Source organism: Pelodiscus sinensis, chromosome 24 (assembly GCF_049634645.1).
Source record: "Pelodiscus sinensis isolate JC-2024 chromosome 24, ASM4963464v1, whole genome shotgun sequence".
Taxonomy (NCBI): Eukaryota; Metazoa; Chordata; order Testudines; family Trionychidae; genus Pelodiscus; species Pelodiscus sinensis.
Genome location: NC_134734.1, coordinates 1,088,162 through 1,113,427, shown reverse-complemented (window position 1 = coordinate 1,113,427; position 25,266 = coordinate 1,088,162). Strand labels below are relative to the sequence as shown.

The 25,266-nt window shown below is 61.0% G+C and overlaps 2 protein-coding genes across 2 annotated transcripts in view; both read right to left on the bottom strand.

The window, feature by feature from the left end:
- Positions 1-25,266, bottom strand: part of LOC106731821 (uncharacterized) — a 42,615-nt gene that overhangs the window by 13,904 nt on the left and 3,445 nt on the right. Inside the window, exons 4-6 of the mRNA XM_075908212.1 lie at positions 23,444-23,602; positions 22,894-23,034; positions 21,969-22,257 (exon numbers count right to left, since the gene is read on the bottom strand). Of these exons, the coding sequence (XP_075764327.1) occupies positions 21,969-22,257; positions 22,894-23,034; positions 23,444-23,602 (589 nt within the window). The remainder of the gene's footprint in view (positions 1-21,968; positions 22,258-22,893; positions 23,035-23,443; positions 23,603-25,266) is intronic.
- Positions 15,802-18,750, bottom strand: LOC142819493 (pregnancy-specific beta-1-glycoprotein 4-like). The gene is made up of 4 exons (XM_075907073.1): positions 18,523-18,750; positions 17,441-17,809; positions 17,248-17,355; positions 15,802-17,058 (listed from the first exon to the last, which is right to left on the bottom strand). Exons 1-4 carry the CDS (start codon positions 18,590-18,592, stop codon positions 17,003-17,005), a joined length of 603 nt encoding a protein of 200 aa, XP_075763188.1. The 5' UTR covers positions 18,593-18,750; the 3' UTR covers positions 15,802-17,002.

Genomic DNA, 25,266 nt, shown 5'->3' with positions numbered 1-25,266 from the left:
CACTGACACCCGCCCACCGGGGTTGTGTTTTCCACTCGGCATCACTGCGCATTTCTCAATCCGTCTTGCGTCATCCGCTCTCCTGCTGCCCGTGGGGCGAGGCCCCTTTGTCACTCTTTGCAGGCAGCTTTGGCCTTCGCTCTGGAGTGATTTTGTCTCATCTGCAAACCTGGTCTCCTCCCAGGTCACCTCCCTGTGGGCTGTGGCTCTGACCATGCACAGATCCCCAGTGGACCCAGCACCGCAAGGCCTCTGATCGCTGCGCTGTGATTAAGATCAGCAGCAGCTGTCGTATGTCACACTCATGAGCGAGGCACCAGGGTTTCCTGCTCTGAACCCCACCCCATGTTCTATCCACAGCTCGGCCGCAGACGCCCGGCTGAGTCAGCGCATGGCTCCGTGCCTCAGTTTCCCTCATCTGTTAAATAGGGAAACGGATCCTTCCCTGGTCTGTGGAGAGTGCAAGAGCTCCGAAGGCAGGGACTGTCTGTCCTGGCCTGATCTCAGTAAGAGATCCCCATCAGAGAGCCCCAGCTCCTGCCGAGAGATCTTTCGGGAAGACGGCACTTTTTCGGTGTGCACATAGAATCAGAGACTCATAGATCTGGAAGAGCCCTCAGAAGTCATCCCGTCCAGCCCCCTGCCCAAAGCAGGACCAGCCCCGACTCAATCAGCCCAGCCAGGGCTTTGCCCAGCTGGGACTGAAACACCCCTAGGGATGGAGATTCCACCCCCACCCTAGGGAACCCAGCCCAGCGCTTCCCCACCCGCCTAGGGAAATATATTTTTTTTAATATCCAACCTAGACCTCCCCCACTGCCACTTGTTCTGCCACTTGCCACTACTGAGAACAGCCTCTCTCCAGCCTCCTTGGAACCCCCCTGCAGGGAGTTGCAGGCTGCTCTCAAATCCCCCCTCACTCACCTCTCCTGCAAACTAAACAAACCCAACCCCCTCAGCCTCTCCTCGTAGGTCACGTGCTCCAGCCCCCGAATCATTTTGGCCACCCTCCGCTGGACCCTCTCCAATGCATCCACGTCCTTTCTGTAATGGGGGCCCCAGAATGGACACATGTGGCCTCACCAGTGCTGCATAAAAGGGAAAAGTCACTTCTCTGGATCTGCTGGCAATGCTCCTCCTAATGCCCCTAATATGCCATTCGCCTTCTTGGCTACAAGGTCCACCTGTTGACTCATCTCCAGCTTCTCATCCGCTGTATCCCCAGGGCCTTTTCTGCCGAACTGCTACTCAGCCAGTCGGTCCCCAGCCTGTACCAATACTTGGGATTCTTCCGTCCCCAGGGCAGGACTCAGCACTTGTCCTTGTTGAACCTCATCAGATTTCTGTTGTCCCGATCCTCTAATCCGTCCAGGTCACTCTAGACCCTGTCCCTGCCCTCCAGCGTATCTACCTCTCCCGCTAGCTTAGTGCCATCTGCATGCAGCGCCTGGCACTCCTGGAGGCAGATCACACATCGGAGCCGCCGGCTGCTCCCTCAAGTGAAAAACAATAACCCTACCTTTGGTTCTTGCAGGCTCCAGGCGCTCTCTGAAGTTGCAGTCAAAACCTCGGCCACAGCCCACCCCCTTCCTTCCCTTATATGAGACCGAAAGGCCGGCTCAGATGCCGAACGGAAGCAGCGAGAGAGAGAGAACGCGTCACCGCGAAACCTCAGGATCTTGGTAACCACACGGCGTCCGCGGTGTTACCAAGGAATCAAAACAATGATAGATTTGGGTGGGGAGCTGCTGCTAGTCTGGGAAGCCCCATGTCTGGGGTGGGGGGTGACTCCGAAGCAGGGCGATGGCCCTGGAACAAGGCAGGGGGGAGGAGCTCGATTGTCGATTGTGTTTTGACACAGTCCCATGGGCAGATGCGGGAAATCACTGCGGCCCCAAAGAGCAGCCGACCACGGTCGAGCTGGAAGGACATCTAGCAGGGTGCCAGGGTCAGAGTTAAGGACGCCGATACCGGAGTGGGGAGGGCGGCTCGAAAATCTGCGGCAGACACCGAGCCAGGAGGGGTTGCCAACACTTTGGCAGGAAGGGGACGTTCCAAATATCCTGCACGAAGGGGAGAATTGGGACGAAACCAACAAGAGGAAATTCAGCCACGTCACGAGCAAAATGCGTCCCTTGGGAAGAGAGACTCCAGTGCAGCCCCAAACTGGGGGATTGCCGTGTGGCTGCAAAGGAGTTGGGGGGGGGGGCGAAGAGAAGAGCAAATTGAACCAGATCCAGTGCCCGTTTCGTGCATTCACAGGCGTGTTGTCAGTCGGCCCAGCTGGAGACGTGGATCCAACCACAGCACCGCGCTGTAGGAAAGATGGGCGCAAGCTGTAGAGAGTCCAGCAGAGAGATTCTGCCCAGACAATCTGGGAGAGACTGGGATTGGATAGGGAATAAGACCGAGAAGATCTTACTGCCTCAGTATGAAACCGTGGGACGCCCACAGCTGGAATCCTGCGTGCAGATGTGGTTGTCTCATCTCGAAAAAGATCTCTTGGCATCAGAAAAGGTTCAGAAAAGGGCAACAAAAATGATGAGGGGCTTGGAAGGGGACCTGTATGAAGAGAGATTAGAAAGACGGGGACTTTTCAACTTAGAAAAGAGGAGACTAAGGAGGGATAGGATAGAGGTCTATAAAACCATGACTGGTGTGGAAAAAGTGAATAAGGAAAAGGGATTGACTTGTTCCCATAACACAAGGACGAGGGGTCGCCAAATGAAACGAATAGGCAGCAGATTTAAAACAAACCAAAGGACGATTTTCTTCATGTAGTGCACAGTCAACCTGTGGAACTCCTTGCCAGAGGATGTGGTGAAGACCAGGACTTTAACAGGGTTCCAAAAAGAACTAGATGCATTCATGGAGGACAGGTCCATCAATGACGATTAGCCCAGTTTGTCAGAGACTGGAAATGGCGGACAGGGGAGGGAATCACTCCCTCTGAGACACCTGGCATTGGCCACTGTCAGCCAACAGGAGCCTGGGCTAGACCCAGTATGATTGCTCTTACGTGCTGCACAGACTCCGACCGACTTCGGCGGGGCAGACAGCCAGAGCAAGATCAAAGCCCTGGTAGCTCCAAGACCTCCCCATCTGGGCAGCTGGACCACGTCACACCTCGGGCCTGTAACCAAAGCCAGGGAGCTGGACAGTGCCTGGGCCCTGATGCTGACGAGGTTTTTATAAGCGGCGTTTCCCTGACAGCCATGGAGATTGGACCACGGGGGCAGTGGGAATTCAGGCTCCCGAATTCATAGGCAAGGGCTCGGCTTGGAGGGAAGCATGGTTCAGAGGAGAGAAAGCATCCGGGTTGGCTGTTTGTGTGTTGCTGATAAACCCACAATCCCCTTTGTTGTGGGGCCATCAAAGCATCCCGCCCTGATCCGGAGATTTACAAAGATTGAAAAATCGTTTTAGAACAACGCAAATCAAGTCAGTTCACAACGAAACAAAACGTCAGCCTGTTGCCTCCCGAAGTTGAAGCTGCGACCGTACGGGCTTGATTTCTGGCTCCTTCCACGTACATCAATGTCGTCAGAATCGACTCGGTTCTGTGAGAAATTTCGGGGCTGCCGAAAAGGTGTTTTCCAGAGCAAGAATTTTCCCAACAGTTCCAAAGAGCAGTTTACTTGGACCCAGCCAGGAATTAATAGTTGGTAGAGGCAGGACTGTCTTTAGCATTTATGGTGTTCTCAGGCCCGATAGCAGCCTGGGGGGAAGCTAACTTTTTCGTGATGTGATGTTCTAATCTCCAGCAGCATGCTAAGGTCCTGTTGACTAACCCAGTACATTCAGAAGCTGACAGGAAATATCTAGACTTGGCAAGTCCCTGTTAAATGGCTTCATTACCACTCGAACGACTCTTCCCCGGGTCCTGCTAATAGCTCTGGCCGGCTTTGTCACTTGTCAACTAACTAGATCCTCTCTAGAGGAAGCGGAGTCACAGACCAGGGATGGGAAGAGGCAGGTGGGTGGACATTAAGACCCAGTGGTGCCCCAAATTTTGGAGTGCCCTATGAACCTGCATATTGTGCGTAGGGGTAAGGACGGCACTGGATACAGAGGGATGTTGCATCCACATTTGGTCTAAAAATTACAAGGTTCCACTGTGAGACTGCAAAAGGCACGAGACCAGAAACCCGGGCAAAGCCTTAGGATCCCACTGCTGCCACCAATCTAAGTGGGAAGTGGTTAGTACTAGGAAGGAGATATTGAGGACTGCACACCGGATCTAAGTGAGACGTTATACATAGACCCGAAGGGAATCACTTCACAAAGTGATGTGGGGGCTTCAGTGAAGCAGTGTATTAGCCCATGAAATACACATACCGTCTATCTCTCCTCCTAGCATATCCGTTCTTATGCCGAGTCATACAGAAAGCAGGAAGTAGCAGGATGTGGTTTATTAAAAATACCAAGCACTCAACAGTTATGCTAAGGAAATTTACAGAAATTACAGCAGATCAGAAGCCAGAACCCCAAACGATGTAATCTTATAAATCATTTCATTTAGAGATGGTTAAACAAAACCCAGAATAATAGTCTAGTGCAAGATTTTGCCATCAGGAATGGCCAGTTCTTCCAACACTCTCTGATTTTCTTCAAACCTCTGTTCCAGGCGTCAGGTGGATACGTGAAAAATCTCCATTTCTGCCAAATAAACAAAAGATCCATTTCTGGCTCTCATGACCACAAAGAAGAGTTCAAAACTGAGACAGCTGAATCCGGTGTCCCATTGTGGTGCCCACCGTGATGAGGAGCAGCTGAGGGAGTTGGTCTTATTTAATCTGCAGAAGAGAGGAGTGAGGGGGGATTTGAGAGCAGCCTGCAACTCCCTGAAGGGGGTTCCAAAGAGGCTGGAGAGAGGCTGGTCTCAGTGGTGGCAGACGGCAGAATGAGGAGCGATGGTCTCAAGTTGTGGTGAGGGAGGTTGAGGTTGGAGATTAGGACAAACTATTTCCCTAGGAGGGTGGGGAAGCTCTGGGCTGGGTGACCTTGGCAAGGGGTGGACTCTCCATCCTTTGAAGTGTTGAAGGCCAGGATTGATCGGGGCCATCCTTTGGATTTCGGGACCCTAGGCAGTACTATTAACATGCTGCCCTGAGCCAGATGGCAGCTGAGTGCTTTTTAGTGATGTGAGTTATAAGATCAAGAACACATATTCCTGCACATCCAGAAATATAATTTACACTATCATGTGCCAAAAGTGTCCGTCCGCTATGTACATTGGACAAACGTCTCAGACACTTCGCCAAAGGATCAATGCCCACAAAACAGATATCAGACAGGATCACAAAGAAAAAACAGTTTCTTGCCATTTTAACCAGGAAGGACACTGTCTCAATGACCTGCTAACCTGCATCCTGCTTCAAAGACCTTTTAAGACTTCACTTCAAAGAGAATCCTCTGAACTGTCATTCATGCTTAAATTTGACACTTTACATGCAAATTTAAATAGATGCTAATTATCTTACCCATTACAAAGATAGCTTCCCCAATTATCACCTCTAATATCATTAGCTCACAGACATCTACCTCCCTTCTTCTCCCCCCCTCTATCCCTCTTCTATTCTGAAATGTGATTTGTCCTTTTCATATCTGTTCATTTTTTTTAATTGTATCCTTTGGTATATATGGTTGTGACAATTTTCTTCCTCTATTTGATCTGAGGAAGTGGGTCTGGCCCACAGAAGCTCATCACATATTAAACCATCTTGTTAGTCTTTAAAGTGCTACACAGTCCTGTTTTTTGTTTCAGCTGCACCAGACTAACACGGCTACATTTCTACCGTGATTTCAAGATGTGATTCTTCAGCAGCACGCCAATGAAATATTTTTACGGCAAATTGTAAAGGTCCTGTCAACTAACACAATACATTCAGAAACTGACAGACTAGACCTGGGGTTGGCATATGTCTAGTAACTGGCTTCGTTGCCGCATGAATGGCTCTTCCCCAGGGTCTGCTAATAGGTCTTTCAGGTGTATTCCCCTTTGAAGTTAGCTACATCCGCTCGGGAAGAGGCAGCGCCACAGAACAGGGATGGGAAGAGGCGGGTGGGTGGACATTGAGACCCAGAGGTGCCCCCAATTTTCAGGAGCCCCACACAGCTGTGTATTCTGTGAATGGGTACGGAGCCTGTGATTCAAGAGGGCTGTTGATAGACGGAGAAGGGCTCGGAGGAGAGCTGTGGGAAGGACGAGAGGGTGAGAAAGCAGGAGCTCCGTGAATCCGGTGTAACCAAGACAGGAAGGTGACTTGATCACGGTCTGCAAGAAACCGGATCCTGGGATCTTCAATCCATCCGAGGTCTGACACGACCCAGGGGCTGCTTGCGGGAGCCAGACAAATTCAGATGGGAATAAAGGCTCAAATCCTTCACCGAGAGAGCAATTCACTCGTAGGACGACTGGCCAAAGGCTCTGGTGGCTTTTCCATCCAGGGTCATTTCAGAAGCCGGATTGTTCGTTTTTCTAGGTGTCCTGCTCTTGCCCAAACAGAGACCCCTGCTCTGCCCCAAGCCCCGCCTCCACCCCACCCCTCCCCCCAAACCCCGCCTCTTCCTGCCTTCACCCTGCCCTGCAGCGCCTCCGGCACCCCGCTGACCATGGCAGTGGGAGGTGCTGGAAAGGAGGAGAAGCTGAGCGGTGGGGCCTGGTGGCGGGTGCTGGGCACCTGCTGTTTTTATTTTGGGGGTGCTCCAGAGCAGCCACAGAGTCGGCGCCTGTGCCCTCACCCCGTTTCCAATCGGAAAAGCGTGGCCTGGCTCGGCTTGGTTTTCAGTCAACGGACGCTTTCGCTCGCGACTCTGGTTCGGGAGGGTGGGGTTCCCCTCTGCAGAATGCCCGTTCCCGTTCTGGGAGGAAACGCCGTCCGGTTCTCGGGGACCGAACCCTCCTCCCCCTCCCTGCCCAGCTGGACTCTGGGTTCTGTGCCCCAATGGCGCCATGATGCTGAGTTGCTCTGAGGCCAGCTTGGGGCGCGGGGGCCTGGCACACACCCCGTGTGACACAGCAAACCGCTTCCTTGAGCTGTGTTTCCTGCCTGCGGCGGCGTGTTTAGGGCTGGCTTGGTTACACGGCGGGAATCTCTACCAGCCCTTGCCGCAAGTGGGGCTGGGCGAGAAAGGGGGCAAGCCACAGAGGGGCCTCAAGGGGGGGTTGCCAACAGCAATTCCTGAAGTCCAGAGAAGCAAACGATTTGCTGCTTTGGGGGTTAATTTCCAGCCAACATAACTCGTGTCCTTTCCTCCCTCCCCCCCACTTCCTGTTTCTCCTCCAGGGCACGGAACCTTTTCTGGGTCGGGGGCTGCTGACCCACAGAGAAATCAGTCAGGGGCCGTGCACGAGTGAGAAGCAAACCCCCCCCAAATCCCCTAACTGATGCCGCGCCCGACTGAGGAGAAAGAGGCTCCCACATTCCCCTCCCACAGAGTCTCGGGGGCCCCAGCTAACAGATGTTGTGTGTTCCAGCCCCACAGCAGAACAGCATGGGGACAGCGGGGCTCCCAATGCTGAGGGGAACCCAGAGCCATGGGGACTGGATCCAGGCAAGCCAGAGGCCCCCCGAGTCTTAGGTCCCCCACTCTTGGGCTACGTCTACACTGGCACCCTTTTCCGGAAATGCTTAAAACGGAACAGTTTTCCGTTATAAGTATTTCCGGAAAAAGCGCGTCTACATTGGCAGGATGCTTTTCCGGAAAAGCACTTTTTCTGGAAAAGCGTCCGTGCCAATCTAGACGTGCTTTTCCGCAAAAAAGCCCCGATCGTCATTTTCGCGATCGGGGCTTTTTTGCGAAAATACTACTGTGCTGTCTACACTGGCCCTTTTCCGGAACAGTTTTCCGGAAAAAGGACTTTTGCCCGAACGGGAGCAGCATAGTATTTCTGGAAAAGCAGCTGATTTCTTACAGTAGATTGTCAGTGCTTTTCTGGAAATTCAAGGGGCCAGTGTAGACAGCTGGCAAGTTATTCCGGAAAAGCGGATGCTTTTCCGGAATAAGTGGCCAGTGTAGACACAGCCCTGGTGTATAGTAATATTTTCAGGAATCCCTGAACTCAGGGGTTCTCAAATTTCATGAGACCGCGACCCCCCTCTAAGTTGCTCGCGACCCCCCCCCGGGGGGGTCGGGACCCACAGTTTGAGAAATGCGGCCTTAACCCGTCTCTTCACAGAAACGTCACTAACCAGCCCCAACATGGGAACCTCCTGGAGCTCATCCGGTTTGGCCACCAAAGCTCCTGACCCTTGACAGGTATTTGGTGCGTCCCCAGGGCGCTCCAGGGCCACGCGCTGGTTTGAAAGTGTCGGGCGAACTCGGCGACCCATTGGAACGTGCTCAGCTAACCAGCGACTACCACCCCCGTCCGCCTTACACCTCCCCCCCGCCGGCAACGCTCCTTCTGCAGGGGCACAGCCGGCCACAGACCCTGCAGCAGTGAGAAAGGCGGATTTCACACCCAGCCGTTGCTGGGGCATCCCTGCCACGCAGAAAGCTGCCAGGCCACGGGGCACGGCTCTTCCCTCCGCCCGGGACCACAGCGCACCTGGCCCCTCCCTCTTCCTGGGGCCAATGGGACTGGTATGGAGTGTGTGTCTGTGTGTCTGTGTGTATGTGTGTGTCTGTGTCCATGCCTGCTGGAAGGCTGAACCCTGCGGGGCGGGGGCAGGTGTTGTGTCCCTCCCTGCCATCCCTGCTGGAAGGGCTGAGCTCCGAGTGAGTGTCACATTCCTGGATTTTAAGGGGAGCAGCCAGAAACTAACATCCATGCATCCATGGGGGGGTGTTTGCCCCAAAAGTCTATACAAAGGGGGCCACATGAGATATCACATGAAAGCTTCTGTTCTACTGATTCTGTGTGTGCCCTTCATGTAATTGTCTAATGTCTGTATGCAGAGTTATACACATGGGCTGTGTCTAGACTGGCCAGTTTTTCCAGAAAATTAGCCACTTTTCCGGAAAAACTTGCCAGCTGTCAACACTGGTCACTTGAATTTCCGCAAAAGCACTGACGATCTCATGTAAGATTGTCAGTGTTCTTGCGGAAATACTATGCTGCTCCCGTTCGGGCAAAAGTCCCTTTTGCGCAAAAGGGCCAGTGTAAACAGCTGAGATTTTGCTCAAAAAAGCCCTGATCGCGAAAATGGCGATTGGGGCTTTTTTTGCGCAAAAGCGCGTCTAGATTGGCCATGGACGCTTTTCCTCAAAAAGTGCTTTTGCGGAAAAGCGTCCGTGCCAATCTAGACACTCTTTTCCGAAAATGCTTTTAAGAATTTCCGGAAAATCATGCCAGTCTAGATGTAGCCATATACTCTATAGGGATGCTGGAAAATTCTCTCTCTGTGGCTGAGCATTGGCAAGGACTGCTCAGCCAGTGGCCGTGCTAATTAGCAAGGCTCCAGGGACAATAGATCTCTGAGTGCCAGAGACACACGCGAGGGAATGCCTGGATATCTGCAGGCCAGCCAGAATGATGGCTGCTGATTTGGGACACAAGGAGAGGCTGTTGGACCATGCAACCTTCTATGGCCAGGAGGATGCCAGGGGAGGTATCTCCGTGCCATGTGGCACCCTCCATCTTGGTCTTCAGCTCAGCTCTTGGTCCCAGAGGCAGCCTGGCAGGGAACAACGAGCCGGAAGGAACTGTGGACCCGTCCTGACATAGGATGTGCACCAGAGACTTATAAAATAGCAGTTTGTAACATCTCTGCTAAGAGCCTGCATTGAGAACTGGGAGATTCAACGCATGTCATGTATTCTCCTTAACAACCTCACTCTCTGGCTTTTCTTTCTTTTAATAATAAACCGTTAGATGGTAGATGCGAAAGGATCGGCTCAGCGTGGTTTGTGGGTAAGATCCAGAGTGTAAATTGACCTGGGATCTGTGGCTGGTTTCTTGGGACCGGAAGAACCAGTTCGGGGAAGGTGAGATCGGGTTCTAGAGCCTCTCCCCTGTGTGCAGGCCTGGGGCTTATTGGGGCACAGGGAGACTGGGGTGTCCAAGGAGTTTTGCTCGTGAGGCTTCTGGCTGGCCAGGCAGGCAGCTGAAGTGCTCAGTGTGACTGGTATGTGGCCTGTTCGGGAAGGGCCTCCAGTCAGGGGCTGTAAGGAGCCCTGGTTTAGAGCAATTCGCCCCGAGCGGTGCCCAGACGCAGCCCGGCCCATCACAGTGTGTGTGTGTGTGTGTGTGTGTGTGTGTGTGTGTGTGTGTGTGTGTGTGTGTGTGTGTGTGTGTGTGTGAGAGAGAGAGAGAGAGAGAGAGAGAGAGAGAGAGAGAGAGAGAGAGCACTGCCCCCTGGTGGAAGAGTTGAGCCCTGCTCTGCTGTGTGTGTGTGTGTGTGTGTGTGAGAGAGAGAGAGAGAGAGCTTCCCACTGACGGAGGGGCTGAGCCCTGGCCCGTGTGTCTGTCTGCTCTCCCTCCTGACCCCCCCAGCTGTGTCCCTGTGAGCCATGCACCCCCACTCTCTGACGTCCCCACCCTGCAGTCTGTGTGGCCCAGCCCAGCTCTGCTGGAGGGGGGAGAGGCTGACAGCCAAAACACGTACCCACCTGTAACTCCCCTGCAGGGCTGGGGGGGCAGGGGCTGCAGGTCGGGAGTGAGGGGCACCAGCAGGGGCTAGGGTGGGGGGCAGGGCTCAGCTGTCAGGGGCTACAGGTCGGGAGTGAGGGCCATTGGGGGGCAGGAGCTGCGGTTCAGAGGAGAGGGGTGCTGGGAGGGTTAGGGGGTAGGGCTGAGGGGCAGGGGCTGCGGGTTGGGGGTGAGGGGCACTGGCAGGGCTGGGAGGCAGGGGCTGCGAGTCAGGGGCAAGGGGCACTGGTAGGGCTGGGGGGGAAGGGGCTGCGGGTCGGGGCTGAGGGGCACTGGCAGGGCTGGGGGGGCAGGGGCTGCAGGTTGGGGGCGAGGGGCACTGGAAGGGCTGGGGGGGCAGGGGCTGCAGGTTGGGGGCGAGGGGCACTGGCAGGGCTGGGGGGCAGGAGCTGTGGGGAAGGGGCGAGGGGCTCTGGCAGGGCTGGGGGGCAGGGGCTGTGGGGCAGGGGCGAGGGGCTCTGGCAGGGCTGGGGGGCAGGGGCTGTGGGTCGGGGGGAGGGGCTCTGGCAGGGCTGGGGGGCAGGGGCTGCGGGTAGGGGGCGAGGGGCACTGGCAGGGCTGGGGGCAGGGGCTGTGGGTCGGGGCGAGAGGCACTGGCAGGGCTGGGGGGCAGGAGCTGCGGGTCGAGGGCCAGGGGCTCTGGCAGGGCTGGGGGGCAGGGGCTGCAGGTCGGGGGCGAGGGGCACTGGCAGGGCTGGGGGGCAGAGGCTGTGGGTCGGGGGCGAGGGGCACTGGCAGGGCTGGGGGGCAGGGCCTGTGGGTCGAGGGCCAGGGACACTGGATGGGGTGGGGGACAGGGGCTGTGGGTCGGGGGTGAGGGGCACTGGCAGGGCTGGGGGGCAGGGGCTGAGGGTCAGGGGCGAGGGGCTCTGGCAGGGCTGGGGGACAGGGGCTGCGGGTCGGGGGTGAGGGGCACTGGCAGGGCTGGGGGGCAGGGGCTGCGGGTCGAGGGCCAGGGGCACTGGATGGGGTGGGGGGCAGGGGCTGTGGGTCGAGGGCGAGGGGCTCTGGTAGGGCTGAGGGGTAGGAGCTGTGGGTCGGGGGCGAGGGGCACTGGCAGGGCTGGGGGGCAGGGGCTGCGGGTCGGGGGTGAGGGGCACTGGATGGGGTGGGGGGCAGGGGCTGTGGGTTGGGGGCGAGGGGCACTGGCAGGGCTGGGGGGAGGGGCTGTGGGTCGGGGGCGAGGGGCTCTGGCAGGGCTGGGGGGCAGGGGCTGCGGGTCGGGGGTGAGGGGCTCTGGCAGGGCTGGGGGGCAGGGGCTGCGGGTCGGGGGCGAGGGGCGCTGGCAGGGCTGGGGGGCAGGGGCTGTGGGTTGGGGGTGAGGGGCACTGGCAGGGCTGGGGGGCAGGGGCTGTGGGTCGGGGGTGAGGGGCACTGGCAGGGCTGGGGGGGCAGGGCCTGTGGGTCGAGGGCGAGGGGCACTGGATGGGGTGGGGGCACCGGCAGAGTCTGGCTCTGTGCCATGAGGCTCTGCCCCCCACATCACTTGGGTTCTGGCTCCCCCTAGTGGCAACCCAGGTAACCGCAGCCCGATGGCCCCTCCTCGCTCGGCCCCATGTGGCCAAAATGGGGGTTTCCCTGCGCACCGGAGAGCAGCCGCGGCGGGTCCCACAGGCCAGGCGCCACCCAGCCTCCCTCTGCGCAGAATGTAGCCCCGGGGGCCTCCCCCCCCCCGGTATTTCCCACTCTTTCGAAATGTCTCTTTCAGAAGCGCTTTGTCCCCCCCCCAGGGAGCTGCATCCCCCCCCCCTGGCCCTTTTCCCTCATGGCCGCCTGTACCCGTCAGCCTCGCTCTGCGCAAAGGCCCAAACCTTTCCTGCTGCAGCGGCTTTCGCTCCGGGCGGCTGGGCCATCCCTTCGCAGCCCGGGCGGGGCCGCCTTGGCTCAAACGTGCGTTTTCTTAACCCAGGGCAACAGTTTGGCAAGAGCCCCCTGTAGCAACCTCACCCTCCCCAGGTTAAAACACAGCGTTTTACCCCCCCTTTGGGAAAACCCAACAGCCATGCCCAGACGTTACCCCCACGACGGCGTCGCTGGTCACAGGAAACCACAAACGGCAAATACGCTGGAGAAAACGAGAAGCAACGACAACCGCTCGTTCCTAGGTGAACCCCAACCCCGCTCTGGTTTTCTGGGAGCTGAGCTTGCTTAGCCCAGACAAACTCAACACGCTCAAGGGCTTTTCCGTGACATTGTTTGAGGGAAAGACGGACACGTACTGTCCAGCCAGCCGGGGCTTTCTGCTTGTTAATTCCTTCCATGTCCCAGGCCGACTGACCCACACTCAACCTAGTTTTGCATTTGGGGTGCCCCACAGTTTGGCTGGGGGCAAACGTTTCTGGCCATCTGTGCTTCTTGTATTGGGAAGGGGGCTTCTCAGGCCCAGTGCAGAGAAGTGGCTCATGGAAACCTTGTTGCCTGTTGTGACACTGGCCTGCATGTTATTTAACTCCCTCTGAAATGTCTCAATTCTCCTTCAAACAGTCAGACCTTGGCAGTTTTCCCATTGCTCACATCTTCCTCTCTGCCTTCGTGTCTCTCCTACAGCCTCCTCCTTCTCACCCCTCTGTAGGCCGCTCACGGGCCGCTCACGGGGCTCCCCCCGGCCGTGTGGCTGTTCCAGGAAATATTGCGACGCCAAAGACAACTCCCATTGCTTTGAAAGCCGCTGTGTCTGCTAACAACGTCTCCTGCTCGGTTACATTCCTGGTGCTATGCCAGGGCTGCGAGTGCCGGATCCCTTTTCCTCTGCGTTCCCCCCCGTCAATCCCCTGACCATCCCTCTTGGCCGGTCCCTCTTGGGCATCTCCAGTTTCCGGTCCCTCACCTTCCCCCTAGCACCCTGCCCTCCTTCCAGGTCCTTCCCCTTGGCAGGAGTTTTCTCTGGGAGCCTTCTCACGCCCCATCCCTGGAGAACAGGACTCGGGCTCTGTTCTCCAGACCAGGACAGCGGTCCCTGCCAGCATCCTCCACCCAACGGCTGCTGGACCTGTCTCCCTTTCACCCACGGGGCTTTTTCCGGAATTCCCTACAGGGAAAACTCCGGCTCCTACACCCCCCCACAGCGCAAACTGTTCCTCTGTGGGGCTGGAGAGCCGGGGATGCTCCCATGCTCCTGCAATGGCTTGTTCAGCACCTTCTGCAGCACGTCCCCCCTGTGCTCCAGCGCCCCAGCCACGAGCAACGAAGGCTACTGCCCCCATCACCAGCCCTCCCTCGGGAGTGCCCATTGGGCGGCGGGGGAAGGGAGGAGTCGGGTCCCCCAGGGCTCCAGCAGGCTGAGGAGGCCTAAAGTCCAAAACCCCCAGGGAGGGGCTAGGGAGAGGGGAACAGGGAGGGAGGATTGGCCCCACCAGAAGGGAAGCGGGGAGACAGTTCATGGCCTATCCCACCTCGGCTGCAGCAGTGAAAGCAGATGGGAAGTGAGGGGAGTGGGACTGGGTGGCTGAATGGGTCCCTATGAGGGGTGTAGACCCCCCCCCAAGCTGGGCCCCAATGGATTCATGAGCTAAGGGGGGCTCAGGCATCAGGGCTGAGGGGAGAACTCAAGAGGGAGAAACTGAGGCAGAGACGGGGTGAGCTGCCCCATAACCCCATGATCCTTCCTGTGGCATGGGGAGGGCCAGATGCCAAAGCTGCTGTAGAGAGAACCCTTCCCATCTGCTACCTGGACAAGCCATTTCTTTGCCTCAGTTTCCCTGTTCACCAGCTTCCCCAGGGACACGGAGGCTCCTGATTGGAGGAAGATGTCGACCACCACAAAGCCAATGTGACCATTGGCAGAGGGACCCACGAGGAGAGAGCCACCTTCCCCCCACCCCGCCCTGCCCTCCACTCCATGTAGAGTGACTGGTCCCTCTGACCTACTGGACATGAGGCCATGGGACATCTCTCCTGCCCTGCATCAGACCCGGGTACCTTGGAGCCCTATGGCTGTAGAGCATTGGGAGCTCTCTGCCCCCACTTAGTAGTGAAGGGGGAAACACTGTGGGAGGAGCCAGGCCTTATTTGCATTTTTATTACCCAGCCTCCCCTGTGAGACCACTTTGGCCACCTTGGTAAACAGCCACGGAAGCTGTGAGTGTAGAGGCCTGGAAGGAAGCATGTGCAGAAAGGGCAAGAGAAATGCAGGACTTGGGCCGGGGGGAAAGGGGTCACCCTAAGCACAATGGCGGTCTTGCCCCCTTGGCTATGGTTATGCTGAGCTGTAGTGAAAGGGGTTAGTTTATCATTGCTGCAATAGGCATGACTGTGCTTTAAGAGTGTGTCTAAACTACATGGCTCCATCGATGGAGCCACGTAGATCAGGCTGATCGGCAGAGGGAAATGAAGCCGCGATTTAAATGAAGCTGTGATTTAAATAATCACGGCTTCATTTAAATGTAAATGGCTGCCGTGCTGTTTGTCAGCAGATCGGACGCGCCGCTGTCGACAAGGAAGCTGTCCCCAGCTCTTAAAATGAGGGATAAGGGATCTTTCGGAGAAGGCTTTATTTTCCGTAAGATCTGCATCTAGATTGGCGCTTTTTTCGGGCAAAGCTCCATGCCGAAAAAAAGTGGCCGCCATTTTTATGGTAATGAAGTTGGGGAGATTTAAATCCCTGCTTCATTAGCAATTGCGATACGTCTAATTTGCATCCCTTTGCATCCCTTTTTCGTAAATCTAGACGTAGCCTCCGGGTCCTTTATGCCATTGATTTCTCTCTAGGGCAGAGGCAGAGCTGGGGTGAGGAATGCCCCCTGTTGTGGACTCTTACTTGATGTCACAGTAGACCTGTTTGGCCTCTGAGTTTCAGCCATCCTCTTGTGCTAGGAGGCTCTGCCATGAAAAGAATCCCTAAAATGTAACAGCCCTCCTCTCCCTCTTGGCTGGGAGAAACCAGACACGGTCCTGGCAGCACAGTCTTGATTCATATCCATGGAGGTATTCCCAGGGGCTGAAACAGCCTGGCGTCACACAGCTCAGCCCAACGGGCCCATCTAGCCCGGCATCCCACCTTTGCCTCTGGCCCACTACCTCTCGTTCCTTCTGCCTCCCAACCTCGTGTTCCCTCTCTGCCGCCATCGCTTTGGGGGCTGCAGTTGGGGTTTCTCTTGAAAAGCCGCTTTTCCCGGTGGCCTGTTTTTTGGTCTGACCCCAATCGGCCCCCCAAAGGGCCTCCTTGCTCCGTGCTCCCCTCTCGCACAGACGAGCCCCGGGTGCCACGGTCTCCTCGCCGGTCGCTGCAATCCCCTTTGAGGCTCCCAGTCGGGGAGAGGATCCGGGGTGCGGGCTGAGCCGCAGGGCGAGAGGAACTCTTGGGAGAAGGGCTGCGCTGGACTGGCTGGGTTATCGGGGGCTAATGGGGGTCCCTCTGGGTTCTATTTAGTGCACAGACGTCTCCCGTGGTCAAATTCGGAGCCCCGCACAAGGTGGAGCTGGCGTTGCTATAGTAACTCACTCGGGCTGAGGGTCCGCTAGGCCCCTGCCCCACAACGCCCCCGTTTTGGGGTATGTTGCCATCCCACGATGACAGGCCTTTAACCTCCCTGTACGGCCGGGGAACCGGGGTGCAAAGAGGCGGAATGGTTTCCCCCAGCGGCTGGGGCAGAGGAAGGCAGGGAAATCCGGGCGCCCATTAGCACCGCGGCCTTCCGGCTCCCCATCGGAAACCCCAGTGAACCTCGCACGAGACTCGCACGGAACCTTTATTGGTTTATCACCAACAGCTGCTGGGTGGGAGTGAGGGGCACTAGCAGGGCTGGGGGGAGGAGCCAGGGTTGGGGCTGGGAGTCAGGAGTGAGGGGCACTGGCAGGACTGGGGGGGCGGAGCCAGGAGTGGGGGCTGTGGGTCAGGAGTGAGGGGCACTGGCAGGGGTGGAGCCTGGAGTGGGGGCTGTGGGTCAGGAGTGGGGGGCACTGGCAGGGGTGGAGCCAGGAGTGGGGGCTGTGGGTCAGGAGTGGGGGCACTGGCAGGGCTGGGGGGGTGGAACCAGGGTGGGGGCTGGGAGTCGGGAGTGAGGGGCACCAGTAGGGCTGGGGGGCAGAGCCAGGGGTGGGGGTTATGGGTCAGGAGTGAGGGGCACTGGCAGGGCTGGGAGGGCAGAACCAGGGTGGAGGCTGGGAGTCAGGAGTGAGGGGCACCGGCAGGGCTGGGGGGCAGAGCCAGGGGTGGGGGCTATGGGTCGGGAGTGAGGGGCACCGGCCGGGCCGGGGGGTGGAGCCAGGGTGGGGGTTATGGGTCGGGAGTGAGGGGCACCAGCTGGGCCGGGGGGCGGAGCCTGGGGTGGGGGTTATGGGTCGGGAGTGAGGGGCACTGGCCGGGCCGGGGGGCGGAGCCTGGGGCAGGAGCTGTGGGGTCGGGAGTGGGGCACCGGCCGGGCTCGGGCAGGCTGAGTTCCTGGCACACGCCGCTGTCGGGTTCTTCTACTTTGGAACGATCCCGGTTTTCTCTCCGGGGGGCTGGGCCTCGTAGCTGGCACCTGGGGAGACGTGCAAGATGCTGGATTTGGGGTCCTGACTCCCAGCCCCCCATGTCCTCTCCCCGGAGCTGAGCAGAGAACCCAGGAGACCCGGCTCCCAGCACCCACCCCCTGCTCTAACCACCAGACCCCACTTCCCTCCCGGGGCCAGGGTCCCGGCTGCCATCACAGGGATGTGCCCGGCTGTACCTGAGCGACGTTTCATGCACACGGCCAGCGTCACCAGCAGGACCACACAGAGCAGCACGACCAGCGGCACGCCCACCACGGCAGCCAGGAACCAGGCAGCCCGTCGGGCTGGGGAGGGACAAGGAGCCTTTAATAACCCTCCCCAGAGGTGGCTGCCTCCCTCCTGCCAGCGGGGGGGCGGGAGGTCACTGACCGGCGAAGGAGACGCTCGCGGAGAAGCCCTGGTTGTACCCAGGCCCCTGGACGTTCAGGGAGTAGCTGCCGGCGTCAGTCGCCCTGAGGCCGGTGATGCGCAGGGAGCAGCTGGGCCCCACGGCCTCCCGCCCCGTGAAGGCCGGGCCGAAGATCTGCCGGGGGGTGGCCCGCGGGGTGTAGCTGACGATCAAGCCGGAGGTCTTGCTGGATTCGGCCCCCCGGTACCAGCTGCAGACCTGCAGGCTCGGGGGGACCCCCCGCACCACCAGGGTCAGGTTCCCCCCCACGGCCACGGCCGCCGGCTCCTGCCGGATGGTGAGTCCGAGCGAGGGGCGCGCCGGCCGGAGGCAGCAGCTCAGGACGGAGGCTGTCGGGGGACAGGGGAGGGTGAAATGTACCTGTGCCCCTCAGCCCGGACCCACAGCCCCTGCCCCCCAGCCCTGCCCCTCAGCCCGGACCCACAGCCCCTGCCCCCACAGCCCTGCCCCTCAGCCCGGACCCACAGCCCCTGCCCCCCAGCCCTGCCCTTCACCCCGGACCCACAGCCCCTGCCCCCCAGCCCTGCCCCTCAGCCCGGACCCACAGCCCCTGCCCCCCAGCCCGGACCCACAGCCCCCACCCCTCAGCCCGGACCCACAGCCTCTGCCCCCACAGCCCTGCCCCTCACCCTTGACCCACAGCCCCTGTCAGCCCAGCCCTGCCCCTCAGCCCAGACCCTCAGCCCCTGCCAGCCCAGCCCTGCCCCTCAGCCCAGACCCTCAGCCCCTGCCAGCCCAGCCCTGCCCCTCAGCCCAGACCCTCAGCCCCTGTCAGCCCAGCCCTGCCCCTCTCCCCAGACCCTCAGCCCCTGCCAGCCCAGCCCTGCCCCTCACCCCAGACCCTCAGCCCCTGTCAGCCCAGCCCTGCCCCTCACCCCAGACCCTCAGCCCCTGCCAGCCCAGCCCTGCCCCTCAGCCCAGACCCTCAGCCCCTGTCAGCCCAGCCCTGCCCCTCTCCCCAGACCCTCAGCCCCTGCCAGCCCAGCCCTGCCCCCCAGCCCTGCTGGTACTCCTCACTCCCCACCCGCAGCCCAGCCCACACCTGCCAGGATGAGCCCCGTCCATGTGCGGGCCGGGCCGGGCGGGCGCTGGCTGGAGGAGCGGGGCCCCATGTCCTGTCGCCCGCGGGTGCCGGTCGCAGGCTGCGCGGGGGCTGGGGGCTCCTCACGCCGCGCTGGCAGGAGGAGCAAGGCGGGGCCAGGGCTGCCATTGCCTAAGGGCCCCCCATGCAGCCCCCACTTCCCCTTCTGCTTCCTCCCCTGTGGCTGGAGCTGCTGAGTCCCGGGGGTGGGGGGGTGCCGGGCATGACCCTGTCTCCTCCCCTCCCTGCCCCCCCAGGTCATGGCCTCGCCCCTCTGGGAGTCATGACCCCATAGCCACCTTCCTGGGTGTCCTCCCCCCGCCTGTGGGGACCGAGCCCCCAACTCCCTGCCCCCAGCCCCACATCCATCCCAACTGAAGTCTCAGTTCCCCTGCCCCCACCACTTAGGGGTCGCACTTCCCTGCCCGGAGGTCGCGACTCCCCCCCCCCCCTCAGACGGGGAGTCCGGCCCCATGTCTCCTGTGCCCACCTCTGGGGGGTGAACGGGGATGGACTGGTGGAGCCAGACAGGTTGTTGGGGGGGGGGGGGAGCAGCCGTGAGGATTCGGGCCCCAAGAGGGAGGTTTGTGCGGGGGAGGGAGCTGAGGGGGGCGACGTCCCTGCTGGGAATTCTGCCCCGGGGAGGGGGGCGCTGGGTGGGGGGCCGGGCTGAGCAGGAATTCAGGGCCTCGGATAGGGAAGGAGGAACCGGGCGGAATGAGGGTCCGTTCCACACAGACGTGGGCCCCTTGCCAGCCAAACCGTGGGCCCCTTGCCAGCCAGATGCGCTGGGATCCCCCCGGCCGAGACCTGACATCTCCCGCCCCGTCCAGCCAAGGCCCGATCCCCCCCAGCAGAGCCCTGATCCCCCCAGTCTAGCCCCGATCCCCCCCGGCCGAGCCCTAACATCCCCCCCCCCCCCGTCCAGCCAAGGCCCGATCCCCCCCAGCAGAGCCCTGATCCCCTGAGTCTAGCCCCGATCCCCCCCCCGGCTGAGCCCTAACATCCCCACCCCCCCCCGTCCAGCCAAGGCCCGATCCCCCCCAGCAGAGCCCTGATCCCCCCAGTCTAGCCCCGATCCCCCCCGGCCGAGCCCTAACATCCCCATCCCCCCCCCCCGTCCAGCCAAGGCCCGATCCCCCCCAGCAGAGCCCTGATCCCCTGAGTCTAGCCCCGATCCCCCCCCCGGCTGAGCCCTAACATCCCCACCCCCCCCCGTCCAGCCAAGGCCCGATCCCCCCCAGCAGAGCCCTGATCCCCCCAGTCTAGCCCCGATCCCCCCCGACTGAGCCCTAACATCCCCACCCCCTATCCAGCCAAGGCCCGATCCCCCCAGCAGAGCCCTGATCCCCCCAGTCTAGCCCCGATCCCCCCCGACTGAGCCCTAACATCCCCACCCCCTATCCAACCAAGGCCCGATCCCCCCCAGCAGAGCCCTGATCCCCTGAGTCTAGCCCCGATCCCCCCCCCCGGCTGAGCCCTAACATCCCCACCCCCCCCGTCCAGCCAAGGCCCGATCCCCCCCAGCAGAGCCCTGACCCCCCCCCATACCCCACTGGCTGAGCCACAGCACCCCCCCCCCCCGGCTGAGCCCTAACATCCCCACCCCCAAATCGATCCCCGACCCCCCCCCCCCGACAGAGCCCCAGTCCCCCCCAGCAGAACCCTGCCAAGTCCCGATCCCCTCCAGGTGAGCCCCGGGCCCTGCGCTGTGGCTGTTCCCTGCCCCCCAGGGCCCACGGGTGCAGAGCTGGTGCCTGCGGAGGATCCTCACGCCGGGTTGCAGCTGGGCTGCTGGCAGCAGGGGGCGCTGTCCCCCCGTGCGTGTCTGCAGCCGGCTCCTGGGGTTGCCAGGTGTCCGGTTTTGAACCGGACTGTCCAGTGTCTGAGCTCTGTGTTGGGGAAGCGACTGGAGAAAAGGGAACTGTCCGGTGTTGTCTAACTCAGCTGGAATGTGGATTGTGATGGGTCGTCCTGTGTCCGGTGTTGTTGTTGAAACCATCTGGCCTCCCTACCGGCCGGCCCCGGCTTCCCCACCCTGGCCCGGGTCAATTCTCCATCCCGGCGGCTGCGAAATCCGGGTTTGCTCACAGGCCGGCAGGGGCGCAGGGCTCAGTCCCGGGGTGTGCTGGGTCCCCGGGGTCGGATGGGAGGCCCGTACTTGTCCCCCCACCCCCGCCTGCCAAAACCACTAACCCTGGAGGGGCCCCACTGGCATCTGGCCAGAGCTGGTTCCCCATTCCAAGGAGAAGGAAACTGAGGCACGGGCAGGCTAAGGGACCTGCCAAGGCCTCAGAGGGGATTCGGTGCAACTTCCTGCCTGCCAAGCGCACATTCTCACCACTAGACCGCGCTTCCTCCCCCTGGTGCAGGCAGCCAGCAGGCAACTCCCTTCTGCCCAGCCCCTGGGTTGGTATAAAGCAGCATCGCTCTCTTGGCTACGGCCGATTCCCCCACCTGCACCCTAGGGATCCGGCCCCATTGCCCCAGCGGGATCCCTAGATGCTGAGGCCAGAAGGGATCCCGCCCTCAGCCGGCGCGGCCCAGCCCAGGGGACTCCGCGCGTTCCCCTCCTCCTCTGCAGCAGGGCCCTGGGCAGGCGCCCAGACTGGGGTGGGGAGGAAAGATTCCAGGGCCCAGCCAAGATGCAAAATACCCCCCCCCCTTCCCAGAGACTCGGCAGTGTGGCTCAGGAGCGCGCAGGGAGCCAGGCAAACCCTGGTGCGGCCGATGGCCCTGGGAGCACCCAGCCTTGTGCAACCCGGCCCAACGCAACCGGAGCGAAACAACACACACAGGGCTGCGATTTCCCAGCCTGATTTATTCGGTGCACTTGCCAGTGGGCCGAGAGGCTCCTGCCAGCCGGGCGGTGCCGGGACAGACCCTCGGCTCAGCAGTGGGCCCCGGGCATCACCCCCCAGTACAAAGGACCTGGTGGGGGGGGTGTCGCTGCAACAGGGAATTCGGGCCTTGATGCCATCGCTATGGAGCCAGCTTGAGAAGGAGCGGGAGCGTGGGGGGAGGGAGGTTTCCCCATAACCACCCAGCCAAGCCCAGGGGCGCGAGCTAATGCCAGCATGGGGGGTCTATAGGATGCCTTGTAGCAGGGGGTCTCGAGCTAAGCAGCAGATGGAACCCTGCTGGGACGGGTCTTGGCACCTCAGCCCCTCTGGGATCCTTGGGAACGCCGAGCTGATCCCCAGAATTCATGCAGGGTCGCGCGGTCGGGCTACGAGGTGCACGGGGCCTGGCCAGGGCCAGGCCTGCTCAGGAGAACAGCTTCTCCAGCAGCTCAGCCAGAGCGCGAAGGGGACTATCCCCAGAGCCAGGTCTCCTCCGTGGCTGGGTACTGGCTCCGTGGCTGGGTACTAGCTCCGGGGCTGGGGGCTGGCTCCGGGGCTGGGTACTAGCTCAGGGGTTGGGTGCTGGCTCCGGGGCTGGGTGCTGGCTCCGTGGCTGGGTGCTGGCTCCGTGGCTGGGTACTAGCTCCGGGGCTGGGTGCTGCCTCCGTGGCTGGGTGCTGGCTCCGTGGCTGGGTACTAGCTCCGGGGCTGGGCACTGGCTCCGCGGCTCTGACGCTCGCGTGGTCGAAGTAGAAGGTGTGAATTCCCGAAACCAGGCCATATACAACACTGATGCCCCGTGCAGACGGCGTGACGCAGCCTTGGGCCGCAAACATGGCTACATCCAAAAAACCTGTTGGAGAAATGCGGCCTGTTCATGGGCATAGGCAGCCCTGGGCCTTTCTCCACCCCCTCCCCTCTGTCCCCACCAGCCTGGCGCTGGGGTTGGGGATGGAGCTGTGGCCGGGGCGGCTCCTTCCCCAGCGCGGCGCCACCGGGGAACACGCCGGCTCTCCCCACCCCCGGCAGCCCCCCACTCGGTTCAGTTATTTTATAACCACCCCAGAGCGCAGGGAGCCCTGGGCCACACTGAGAGCAGGAGCTGCCTCATGGAGCAACAGCAGCTTAGCTCCACCTTACACAGCAAGGGGGAGGGGACTAGTGGTTAGAGCAGTGGGGGTGGGAGCCAGGACTCCTGGGTTCTCTCCCCAGCTCTGCATCCCTGACATCTCAACCCTCCCCTGGTAAGTGCCCCACTGCTATCGCCCCCAGAGCAGGGTGGCATCATTGACGGGGTGGGGGGGAGAAAGCTGGGCTGGGAGGGAAACGTCCCAATTCCTCTCTCCTTGCCTCCAGCCAAAACCCCTCTTGGCCGCCCCACCCGCCCAGGGCCCAGCACAGACTCCGGGTCCCACCAGCTCTCGGGGGCTGCCTGAGGCAGAAGGTTCCCCAGCTCCCTCCCGCCCTGCGGCCAGCTGGCAGGATTTACCTCTATGGAGGGTCCCAGCGAAATCGCCGCAGTACGTCTCCTCCCCGGTGCAATGGATGATTTGGCTGGTGCAGGTCTGGGCACCAAAAGCCAGGCAGGCCGGGCACTGCCGCCCGTTCAAGGTGCTGTTCTCCTGGGGCGCTGGGAACCCAGAAACACGGTCACGGGGTGAGTTAAACCTCAGCGCCCGAGGGGTGCGCCCGCTGCCCTGCCTCGCCCGTGGGCTGTCCCGGATCCCGGAGCAGGAAATCCGGGGGGGTGGGAAATGGCCAAGGAGGCTGGTTTCAATTCTTCACACAAGAACCAACAGGGACAAACCGGCAGCACGGGACAGGCCTGGGGCTGGGAACCCGGCGCCCACCCCCTGGAGAGGCAGGTCCTGGAGCCGGATCCCAGCAGGGGGGCTCGTCCCCTTTCAAGGCGATTGGACGGGCTGTTCCCAAGGTGCGGGGGACCTGGAGTAGTGGGCCCCCCGTCCCATGCTCAGCGCCCTCGAACGGCTCCTGGGAGACGCCCCTCCCGAGGGCAGGACACCCGACCCCGCACTTACGTTCCATGGGGCCCGAGTTACATTTGTCCCCGTTCCTGCAGCGCACGTTGTTGACCCTCAGATACAGGCCCTTCCTGACGGTGAAACTGACGGGCTCTATGATGCCGCTGTAGTAGTCGGACAGGCAGCCTTTGACATAGCCTGTGACCGGGATCCCACCTGTGTCAGAGAAAACCGAGGGTGGGGCTGGGCACTGGAGCTGGGAGGTGATTTCACCTCAGCGTTTGGCTGCGGGGAGCCCGGCCCAGTCCCAGGGCACAGTTCCAGCAGGAGGTGGTGAGCTGGGAGCTCGGTGGAGCCGGGGGGCTGGTCGCAGGGTTAGACACCTGCCTCGGAGCCAGAGACTCCAGGGCTGTGTCGATGCGGCTTGGCCCAGTGGGGTGACCGGGGACCTGTCTGCCAGCACCCGCCCGGAGCAAATCTCCACTGGGGAACTCCTGGCTGGGAATGATGGAAATTTTTCTTATTCAGGGAATTAATCCCTGGGCCAATCCCCCCGGGGCCGGGGCGGGTTCAACGTGAAGCCAGAAGGGATACTTTTCCGGGTGGCCCTGTAGTCCAGGAATCAGTGGCTGTGAGTGCAGTGCTGGGATACCCTGGGTTAGCCACCCCGGTGTGAGCATCCGCAATGCTGCACCTCCGGAGGTGAGAGTCACCCAGACAGTGCCAGGTCGGGTGTGGGGCACGTCGGGTGTCCTCCGACCCTGCACCCCATTTCCAGCAAGAGGAGACTCCACTGGCCAGTAAAATAGAGGCTTTATTGCTTCTGCAAGGTACAGCACAGCCTGGGTCCTATGTAGGGTTACCCGGTCATTTCAAAACCAATACCGGACACACTTGATGCGGAGGGACCGGCCGGGAGGGAGCGGGGCTGGCGGTGTTGAAGGGGTGGGCCAGGAGGAAGGGGGGAGACAGCGGGGCTGGCTGGGGGAGATCGGGGGAGGGGCGGCCGGCGGGAAGCAGAGCTGGGTGGAGGTGGGAGGGTGGCTGGCAGGAGCAGGGCTGGCCGGGGGAGATCGGCGCAGGGGCGGCCGGCAGGAAGCAGAGCTGGGCAGAGGTGGGAGGGTGGCTGGTGGGAGCAGGGCTGGCTGGAGGAGATCGGGAGAGGGGCAGCTGGTGGGAAGCAGAGCTGGGCGGAGGTGGGAGGGTGGCTGGCAGGAGCAGGGCTGGCTGGGGGAGATCGGCGCAGGAGCGGCCGGCAGGAAGCAGAGCTGGGCGGAGATAGGAGGGTGGCTGGCGGGAGCAGGGCTGGCCGGGGGAGATCGGGAGAGGGGCAGCCAGCGGGAAGCAGAGCTTGGCGGAGGTGGGAGGGTGGCTGGCAGGAGCAGGGCTGGCCGGGAGATCGGCGCAGGGGCGGCCGGCAGGAAGCAGAGCTGGGCAGAGGTGGGAGGGTGGCTGGCGGGAGCAGGGCTGGCCGGAGGAGATCGGGAGAGGGGCAGCCGGCGGGAAGCAGAGCTGGACATAGGTTGGGGGGGTAGCTGGCAGGAGTAGTGCTGGCCGGGGGAGATCGGGGGAGGGGCGGCCGGCAGGAAGCAGAGTTTGGCAGAGGTGGGGGGGTGGCTGGCAGGAGCAGGGCCAAACTGCATGCGCCAGCCTGGCCAAGCTCGTACCCCCTGAGGTGAAAGGGTTTGTGTGGGGCTCCCAGGGGCTGTGGGGCAGGGGATTCGGCTAAACCCTGGGTCCCAGCCCCCAGCAACTCTGCAGAGCAGCCAGACCCTGAATGGGTGAAAGTTCAATCAGACTGTTTGAGAGGAAGCTGGACAATTTCCTGGTGTGCTCAGAGAGAGAGAGAAATGGGAGTGTGGGGATAGACAGACAGACAG